The 10,969-nt window shown below is 43.7% G+C and overlaps 1 protein-coding gene across 1 annotated transcript in view; it reads left to right on the plus strand.

Annotated features, from left to right (window-relative positions):
• The window catches only part of LOC129178621 (mothers against decapentaplegic homolog 6-like), a 32,689-nt gene extending 22,746 nt beyond the window's left edge, over positions 1-9,943 (plus strand). Inside the window, exon 4 of the mRNA XM_054771001.1 lies at positions 8,986-9,943. Coding sequence (XP_054626976.1) covers positions 8,986-9,614 — 629 coding nt within the window. The 3' untranslated portion in view covers positions 9,615-9,943. The remainder of the gene's footprint in view (positions 1-8,985) is intronic.
• The last annotated feature ends 1,026 nt before the right edge of the window (positions 9,944-10,969 follow it).

Below are 10,969 nucleotides of genomic sequence, written 5' to 3' on the forward strand. Positions count from 1 at the left end.
GTAATATATTGATGGCTATTTTTAAAACATTTTTTTAGTTCTACTATTCTTAAAAGCAAAGTTAAAATCTGTGTCTTCTAACACCCCTAGACATTAGCTTACATTACATTACCTTAACACTGCATGAAGTCATGAAGTCAGCCATGGCGTGGCAGACATGCTAAGAGTGAAAAAAAGTTCTCCTCCCTTTCCATGTGGAAGTGGTAGGTTTTTGGCTTGTTAAGTTTAGAAGAATAAAATCAAGACTACCTGGTTAGCTCACTAGCTTGCTAGCTGGCAGCCGTCTCATGTCCCTGCAGCGTAAGAGTTGCACAATGTGGTGTAAACAATGAATGATAGGAGTCTAAAGGTGACTATAGGCGTGTTATTTCATGTCTACAGGGCTCTAATAATGTTAAAAACTGTATTTAGAAAGAGGTTTTCCATGCTTTAACTACGAAAATATCCCATTTATTAACATTGAATCCTATATCGGCAATATTCATTTATTGCGGAACCAACAGCTATAAACAAAGGACGACTGTATTCATTGATGTACAGCAGAACCCGTTTCTTTTCCCGCTAATCGCCATGTTTGTTATGGTGCTGTTTACGGAAATGACGTCATGAACGCTTCTGATTGGTTAAAAATTCCCTTTACAGTCCTTGGCTGCAGCGCTGGCGTGACTTCGGCATGCGTATGGGGGCCTGTGCTTGAGTATTCATGTGGACGGAGATAGTTTTAAAACGCCACTGTGCAGATGGAGATTTGTTTTGACGCAAATGTGTGTTTTTGAAAATATCCATGTTTGTGTGGACGTGGCCTTTTGCATGTCTTTTTCCCCCTCATGACGCATTTTTTTGGACTGATGCGACTTACAGTCCTGCAAATACATAAGATATTTAATGCCAATATTGTCCTGTTGATGAAAACTTCCGTGCCCCATCAACCGATTCTCAGAAAAGCCTCTTGGAGTGGGGTATAATGTTTGGCCATCCAGTGGACTACGATGCAGTGACGCGCATGGCGGTTCATTGGTTCCAGATTCGACGGCGAAAAGCGAATTTCTGCAAAAATTATGATTCAATGTTAATAAACGTGTTATTCTAGTAGTTAGAGCATAGAAAACCTGTTTAGGACTTTCTAAATACGGTTTTAACATTATTACAGCCCTGTAGACATGTAATATCACCTCAATCTTTTACACTCTACGCTAGGGGATCACTGCAGGGTCATAACAGACGGTCGCCGCTAGCATAGCGAGCTAACTAGTTAGCCTCTCCAAGATACTTATTCTAAAGTTAAGAAAGTGTTTCAATCAGAGGGAAGCCAAAAACTTACCACTTCCACATGGCATGTCCGTCTCAGCCATGGCATGTCCGTCTCAGCCACCATGGCATGTTTGTCTCAGCCATGGCATGTTCGTCTCAGCCTTGGCATGTGCGTCTCAGCCATGGCGTGTCCGTCTCAGCCTTGGCGTGTCCGTCTCAGCCATGGCATGTCCGTCTCAGCCATGGCATGTCGTCTGGGCTCTGCTGGCTCAGAATCCAGTCTGCGTGCAGTGTGAAAGGTAATGTAATCTAACATCATGTCTTATCACATGACCGACCCCAATTATTATCAATAATTGACCACAATACTACATATAACTTGTCTTTCAATATTTTTCGACTAAGTCAACTACGAAACAGCCATGGTTTATTCATTATTAACCGTGATATAGCGAGGGACGACTGTATGTCAAACCTGAAAATTCACCGGCCTGACTTGCAGAAATGCAGGAAACTGCTCACTTTCTCTCTTCCTCTTCAAGGAGCTTTCTCTCGGAGCACCAAGCATTTCCTCAGTTTATGAGCGCACATGAGTTATTAACGACATAACTTATTTGTGTTGTTAAAGAGGAAGCGGAGACTTTCACACCGCAACATCACAAGATCTTTTTATGGAAGAACTGAGAGCGACTCGCTGTGCGTGCGTGCCGTGGCAGACTGTGAAGCCAACGTCTGGCGATAAAACACTGCTCTGATGGCAGAGATAGTGAAGACGCCAGCTTAAAAGTGGCGTGCTGCATTTGAAGTCTCGTTTGTTGAGAGAGAGAGGGAGAGTGAGAGAGAGGGAGGGGAGGGAGCTGCCCTTGTCCCATATTTGTTTTAGTCACTGATTCCAGCACCGTGAAAACAACATCCTAGAGGTGACTGACAATAGTCCATAGGTGAATTCTCCTCTCTTTCCCCCACCCTGACTGAAAGCCCCCACTTCAGTCAACACAGTGGAAGAGTCTAATAACTGGAGGGGAATCTAATCCTTGGCAGTGGATGAAGGACAAGGGTCTCCCTCACTCCAACTCTTTCTCACAGTGTCTTTGCCTTCATTTTTTCCATGGATGCTGGTTATGCTTGGCAGCTTCTCTCGCTCTCTTTCATTTTCCGCTTCTCTTTTGCTCGCTTTTTTCCACCCTTTTTTCTCCCGACTGTATTCCTGCTCTCCTGCAAGTTGAGGTTTGCTGCAGGAAGCCTCCTTCACCCTGACCTGGAGTTTACAGGAGCAGTTCAGCTGTGCATGGTGTCACTAGCAGAGGACAGAAAACAAAGCCACACTCATATAATGCTAATAATATCAACATACAAGTTGTGTGTGTGTGTGTGTGTGTGTGTGTGTGTGTGTTGCTACTGTCCACTTTGCTGCAGTAAAACCAGACTTTTTTAATTAAGGCCGTTTTATTGTTTTTCACTGGCCATCTGCGATATTGTAAAAATAAAATAAAGTCATTATTAATAAGTTATATTATTAGATATTACGCAAGTGGTTCTTAATTATTTATGGAAATGATTAATTAAAATAAAAATACTGATAAGAATCTGATTATATTTATTTATTAATCTGTACTTTTTACTCTTACATTTATGTTTATTTAAAAATAAATCTGTGTTTTTATTAGTTCCTAGCATCAATATTTGTAAGCCTTTTTCTCTATTTATTCCCATTTTTTTTAGTGTTTTATTTTATTTTTTGGTTTAATTTTATTCCTCCAATGTGCCGCGGGCCAATAAAAAGCGAGCCTCGGGGCACAAATGGCCCCCACTGCCTCTCACGACACCTCAGTCCCATAACTATTTGCTTTGTTGTTGTTTTGTTCAGATAGATTAGCATATATTGACCTACAGTGGATTGGTTTTAGCATCTTAACCTACGAATCGGTTACTCAATTCACTTCTGTCAAAGCACATCCTCCCCAGTGAATCGGGTACTTCATTCGCTCGAGACACATGCCACAAAGTAACTGCGCAACAAGGCCCCCCCCCAGTGAATCGGGTACTCGATTCTCTCGAGTCACTCGTCGCAAAGCACATGCGCAACAAATCTCCCTCAGTTAATTGGGTACTCGATTCACTTGAGTCACTCGTTGCGAAGCGCATGTGCAAAAGTACCCCCCAGTGAATCGGGTGCTCGATTCACTTGAGTCACTTGTCACAAGGCGCATGCTCAACAATTCAATCGAGTCCACGATCACAGAGCACATGCGCAGAAACTCGAGTAAGTGAAGGATTTAGAAGAGTCGAGTACCCGTGAGTCCCAGTTTAGCAAAAAAAAACAATGAGTTTTGAACGGCTCGTTCATGACTCGTACATGTCTTTTTCTCACTGCTTCGGGATAATGACAAAGTTACCAATACTACTCACTCATTTTTTGTACAAATGACCTCTTTAGGCCTCAAATTAGCCGACATTGACGGGTTGTCGATATAAGCGGGTTCCACTCTACTTGTAATAATACAAAGAGGGGAAAAAACGTTTTGCGATAAGATTGGCACTAAGAGACAGTGCTTTAGAAATAAAACAACAAAGGTTACTTATCTAATTGGTAAACGGTGCAGTTTTGGGTTGGCCGGCTTAAACGCTTGCAGGACGGCGTAATTGCTGCCAGCTCTGGCATCCAGGCACGCACAATCTCACAGACACACACTTCCTCAAACATAAACACACTGATAACCTCCCATTTTAACCCGTCTTGAAAAAAAATTCCACTGAAGCACTTCACACAAGTTTCTCGCTGCTGCCGCGCTCTCACACTAGCTCACCATACCTTCTGTTGGACGATCGCCAAGCGGCGCCTGATGACACTGGGAACCGTGCGGGAAACATTAAACGCGGCGTGCCGCACGCATTTGCATCATGAGTGAGCTTGTTGGTGTTTTTCTTCTGACGTCATCCAAGCGGAGACGTTTGTTTATGTTATCATATAATTGCATGTCTGTGTTTTGTTTGCAAACACGCCTCATTTTGACTTCATTCCACAATGACACATCCATAAGGGGTTATGGCAGGGGTGTCCAAAGGGTGGCGCGGAGGACATTTTTGGCCCACAGCTTTGTTCCTATTGAAAAAAAAAATACGAATAAATGAATTGTTAATGAGATATATTATTAGCTTAGCATATATTCACCTACGCTGAATTGTTACAATTCAATGCAATCCTTTTATGCATTACAAAATAAGAAAATAATGAAAATGATTGGTCAACATCAGCATTTCCGCCAGCAGTTTTGCTGTACGCAACCCTCGATGGAAAACATTTGAACACCCCTAGCTTATGGACGTAATTGCCAAGTTATGATTGCAAGAGGAAGACACAAACACAATCGGCCTTGCAAGTGATATCACTCTGACGTACACAGAAATACAAAACTAGTCAGCAATCAGAGTGAACATCTGTGATTGGGACGCTCACGTTTCCCAGTACATCCGCTGCAGCCCTAACTGGGGACCTGCATACCTTTGGATGACTGCAAGTCAAGACTCTTCTTCTAAACACGCGACAGAGATAGCGTGTGCTCTTTGTGGTCTGAGCTCTGCTGTCCTTTAGAATTTATTTCTAGGAAAAACGGTCTGGCGATAATCAATAAATAAAAATAATCACACAATGAATGAAAATGAACTCGATCATTTATATATTTGAATCCTCCACTCCTGTCTCCTTCTCAATCACATCGCCGCATCACCCTCCACGTGAGTAATATGTCGACCGGCAGACGCCGCCGCTCAATCCTAACGAGGCGGCTAACAAGTCAATACAAAGGCCCGAAAATTAATATGATAGCTCCCATTTAAGACGGTGAACCTGAAATTGACAGATGCTTGATGAGTTCCGTTTCGGCAATGAAAAAGTTCCACACTAACGCTAGCCCATGCCTGTTTGTTAGCACATCCACATGGGTTGCTTTACAAAATGTAAAATATCAAAGTGGCCCCGTATCCTTTGATTTTTCGATTAATCGAAACAACAAGCGTCAGATTAATGGACTAAAGCAATTATTGTTAGCTGCATCGCTATAAGGATCGGGGTTCGAATCTCTGTGTGGATTTTGCATCTTCTCCCCATGCGTGCGAGGGTTTGCTCCGGTTTCCTCCCACATTCCAAAAACATGCACGTTAGGTTAATTGGCGACTCTAAAACTGTCCATAAGTATGAATGTTAGTGTGAATGGTTGTTTGTCTATATGTGCCCTGCGATTGGCTGGCGACCAGTCCAGGGTGTACCCCGCCTCTCGCCCGAAGTCATCTGGGATAGGCTCCAGCATACCCGCAACCCTAGTGAGGATAAGCGGCATAGAAGATGGATGGATGGATGGATGGATGGCATCCCGATAAGCAATAACAGCGTCAGGGGCACAAAGCAGCCTCTTGGTGGCCCTGAGCCCGCTGTACATCGACGTGAACGAACCGGGGACTTGACTCAACTTGCCAAATAAAGAAATGCCTTGGGAGCAAACGGTTTGAGTCACCATGTTTTGTTTCTCGTGAAGATTTTCTTAGATTGTGTTCTGAGATGTTCTCTTCCTGTCTGTCGCTCTAATCGGGTACTTACAGATGCTTGAAGTGTTAAGAAGCCCCCTTAAAGTCGACTAAATTAGTTGTATATCTTCTTTGGGAATGAATTGGATCTTGAGCTCATAAAGTCTTGCTGTGTTTCCCCAGACATGTTTGTGTTACCTTATTACAGGGAAGAGCATGGCCTGTAAACGTGTGCGTATGTGTGTGTGTGTGTGTGTGTGTGTATGTGTGTGTGTGTGTGTGGTTGTAGAGCTGTAAAAACTCCAGACCGCAGGAGTTGCCAGCTTGGAATTTGCTAATGATACACGTGGGCCTCAAACGAGAAGTGCAATTTTGTGTGTGTGTGTGTGTGTGTGTGTGGGTGTGTGTTTGCGTGCGTGTGTGATAATAGTTACACTGTTTGGACCAGAACAGCCAATTTGTGTGTGCATATGAGAGGCGCTATCTCATCACGTAGCCTGTGCTTGTGTTTGCGTGCACACACACACATATCTCCCCCAACATCTCTCTCCGACTCCCAAGTAACTCCCCCTAAGCACCCCCCCTGAAATGAAACTGGCCGACGTAGTACGACGTAGCCCAATGTCAATCCCTGCTTCGCCCACTGCAGTTTGTTAATTAATGAGAGAAGGGGGCAATGAGAAGAGGGGGTGCTCCGGTGGAATATGGCAAGAATGGGGCCACGGGGCACATGGGTCTTTAAATCCTCTGTGTCAGTAGCGTCTCTGGAGAAAAATAATGGCATCATTCAGTGTGGGAGTTAATGTGAGCTGATAGCATGAGGGCTTGTTGGGGGGCGGTGGGGGTCAAGGGTTCACAGGCTTGCACTTGGTTGACAGAGAGCTGAATGCTTCCCGCCCCTCTCGTCTTTGCCGCCCTACACCTTCGCTTGACTGCAGGCTAGGATGGGGGGGTGCTGAGGGATGTCCCTGGAGGAAGTGGGCTCGCTAACACGCTGCTTTCGATACACGGAGGGTGTCAAGTAAAAGGGAATGTTGGAAAAATATGACTTCAAATATAGAAAATGATGCAGTTTGTTGTCTATGTTTATTTTATTTTATTGTACTGTGTTCCCTCGTTTATCACGGGGGATAGGTTCCCAAAATAACCCGCAATAAGTGAATTTCTCTCTTGTTTAAACACTCAGAAAAGTTCAAACCTTTGTTTGAATTTTCATGATTAACTTAATGAGGGATTAACGCAAGAAATTATGAAGTGACTCACACGTGTTTCACTCCTCAGACCGCCGTTCTGCTGTACTGTAGCGTTTTTGTATCATTGTTAAAATATATTGCTCCTGTCGTCATATTTTCCTCCTTTCTTCCTTCTTCCGCAATGGCGCCCTACAGCCGCAACTTCTTCTTCCTCCGCTGCCTCTTGGGTGCGATCGCAGGTGCCTTCGACAGTGCAGAACGTTTCGTCGTCGTTGTTGGTGTTGTCGGGGATAAAACTTGCAAACACACAGCGCTTCAGAGTCGCACTGCTCGCGATCGGACATTCATGTAAATTTAGCAAGCCGAACGCATCGTGCACTGCACAGGAAGGCAGGGACAGACAACTACAATCTTTGTCGAGTACCCTGAGTCAGTGAAACTTGAGTCTTTGGTGAGTAACCATGAGTCTGTGATCCTCGAGTCTTTGGTGAGTAACCGTCAGTAAGTGAAACTCAAGTCTTCATTGAGTCCCCGTGAGTCAGTGAAACTTGAGTCTTCATCAAGTACCAATGAGTCTGTGATCCTCGAGTCTACGGTGAGTAACCGTCAGTCAGTGAAAGTCAAGTCTTTGTTGAGTACCGGTGAGTCAGTGAAACTCTAGTCTTTGTTGAGTACCTGTGAGTGAGTGAAACTGGGGTATTTGTCGAGGACCCGTGTGTCAGTGAAACTTCAGGGTTCGTCCAGCACACGTGAGTCTGTGATGCTCGTGTCTTTGGTGAGTTACCGTCAGTCAGTGAAACTCAAGTCTTTGTTGAGCCCCCGTGAGCCAGTGAAATCGAGTCTTTGTCCAGCACACGTGAGTCAGTGATCCTCAACTATTTGTCGAGCACCTGTGAGTCAGTGAAACGTCAGTCTCTGTCGAGTACCCGTAAGTCAGTGAAACTCTAGTCTATGTCGAGCACCTGTGAGTCAGTGAAACTCGAGTCTTCATCAAGTACCAGTGAGTGAGTGAAACTCGAGTCTTTATCGAGCCCCCTGTGAGTCAGTGAAACTCGAGTCTTTGTCCAGCACACATGAGTCTGTGATCTTCGATTGTTTGTCGAGCACCTGTGAGTCAGTGAAACTTGAGTGTTCGTCCAGCACACGTGAGTCTGTGATCCTCGTGTCTTTGGTGAGTAACTGTCAGTCAGCGAAACTCAAGTCTTTGTTGAGTACCCATGAGTCAGTGAAACTCGAGTCTTTGTCCAGCACACGTGAGTCTGTGATCCTCAAGTGTTTGTCGAGCACCTGTGAGTCAGTGAAACTTGTGTCTTTGTCGAGGACCCGTACGTCAGTGAAGCTCTAGTCTATGTTGAGCACCTGGGAGTCAGTGACTTACTGTACATACATTATACAAATACATTTATACAAATATACATTTAGGCAAATATACAGTCATGGAAAAAAATGATTAGAGCACCTTTGTTTCTTCAGTTTCCTGTTCATTTTAATGCCAGACACAACTAAAGGTACTTTTGTTTGGACAAATGTAAGAACTTATTATCAAGAAAACCATGGAGGTTGGTCGATATCAGCTGTTCAACTCGATCAACTCTTATGAGCTATATTTGCTATCACCAAACAAATGTACCTTTAGTCGTACCAGGCATTAAAATGGTTCAATAAACTGAAGAAACAAGGCTGGTCTAACCATTTTTCCATGGCTGTATATAAATACAACTAAAGTAGCAGTTGCACAATTAATGACATGTTACCTTGTACCCGTTTTTAATTTAGGCATCACTAGCAAGGCTGAGTAAGTGAAGGAGTTAACGGAGACGAGCGGGAAGCTCTTCTAGTTTGCTGCCATGTTCAGGGGCACGCCTTAGTCATTTTCTCTATTCCAGTCAAGAGAAGCTTCATACTTCATAAGCTGCCTACTATTCAGCAATTTATGACTCCACTTTTCATCTTTTCAGGAAGACAAATTGAATTGCTTGCACTGAACTAAATCCCCCCCCCTTCCGTTCTTTCCCCTCAGAGACCGGTACCTCCCTCGGCTCCTCCACCTCCTCCGGACATCGCTCTCACTGGTGCAGCGTTGCCTACTGGGAACAGCGCACACGTGTGGGTCGTCTTTATCCAGCCCACGAGCCCTCGCTCAGCATCTTCTACGACCTACCTCAAGGCACGGGCCTCTGCCTCAGCCAGCTCCGTGCCAACGTCAACCACTGTCGCTGTGACGACCAAGGCAGCCGCGGCACATCAGGACTTCCGGGCTACCCCAGCCAAGGAGGGAACAGCAGCAGCGTGCAACAGATCCGCAGCAAAATTGGCTACGGCATCGTGCTGAGCCGGGAGCCGGACGGAGTGTGGATGTACAACCGCAGCCAGCACCCCGTGTTCGTCCACTCGCCCACTCTGGACCTTCTCAGCGCTCGAGGGCTGAGCGTGAAGCGGGTGATGCCGGGCTTTTCTCTTAAAGTGTTTGACTATGAGAGCTCCGGTTGGATGGCTGAGCATGGCATCAAGCCTGAAAGCCAGGAGGGGCCCTGGGACCCCCACAGTGTTCGTATTAGTTTTGCTAAAGGATGGGGCCCCTGCTACTCCAGACAGTTCATCACTTCCTGTCCGTGCTGGCTAGAGGTGCTACTTAACACCCACAGATAGCACACACACACACCTTTGCAGAGACACGCAGCGTGGATCCCAATTGTAATCTACCAAGATTTAATATAAAGTTGATATATGTTTTATAAAATATATTATACATGTAAATACTTGAGTCATTTTACAATGCAACTATTTATGTATAGTGTCGTGGACAAAACAAAAAAGGAACAAGAATATGCACTTTTCATGCTTTATAAATGCATTACAGAGTTTCTCAGTGTCATTTTGCAAATATAAACTGTAAAGAGAAGAAAAAGCTGGTTTATGCTCTCATGTTTTCATTGTTTCAAAGTACGCCTTACACACAATAAAGCATTTGTATCAAACGAAGTATTCGTTTTCGGTGAAGGCTCGATGACTCACTGGTATACACTAGAGGTGTCACAAGATCTCGTGAGATTAAAACGTGACAGAAAGAAAATATCTTGTGGGCACTGGACCTGGGATGATGATAAATTAATTAATAAAAATGAACAGAATAACTGTAGCTACGTATGTTATGCATGCATGTCTGTTTTCCTCATCTTGCGCCTCCAAACAGGCAGGAAGAGGATTCACTCTGTGCATTGCTTCCAGCACCTCCGCACGTTTGTTCCATAGAACAATGGCATGAACGGAGTGAGCCCTTTTGTCAGTCATACAGTCTCTTTGTCTTGGTGGGTGGAGGCGGGGCCGCTAGCATCCACACAGAGTGCAGAAGAGTGAAACATTAGTAAATTGCAATATATTCTCATGTATTTTTAAAAAAATTTTTAGGGCTGTCAAATGAGTAAATTTTTTTATCAGATTAATCAGGATTTTCAGATTAATTAATCATTATGTCACCATGTCACACTATGCCTGAAATATGCCCATTTTTACTGCGTTTTATTGAAAAAAAGCTAAATGACAGGCCAGGATTATATATATATATATATATATATATATATATATAAATTGCTGCTGTAACATCTAAATTGTTGTGGGATAAATAAAGTACAATCTAATATATTTGTATGCATTAACAGCACCAAATTAACTGAAAATTTCAATCACGTTAAGAGATGGCACACATGTCTGAAAATATATTTACCTAACACTGGTTTCTTTAATAATAGCAGAATATTTGAATCAGACTTTAACTGCCTTAGTATGAGCAATGAGAGTTGCGTTCAACGGCAACACGATCATATAAGCTGAATTCACATGTTTTGAGCGAATTTTCTCGGATTTCCGAGCATACTTAAATGTAGCAAATTGTACTTCCACATTAAGAGTTACAAAATGAGTGATAACAATATCCACTTACTGTTTTTCTTTGCATTTCTGTTTACTTAAACCGCACATACACACATATTAAAGACGTTGTTGTG

This window comes from Dunckerocampus dactyliophorus, chromosome 3, assembly GCF_027744805.1.
Source record: "Dunckerocampus dactyliophorus isolate RoL2022-P2 chromosome 3, RoL_Ddac_1.1, whole genome shotgun sequence".
Lineage (NCBI taxonomy): Eukaryota > Metazoa > Chordata > Actinopteri > Syngnathiformes > Syngnathidae > Dunckerocampus > Dunckerocampus dactyliophorus.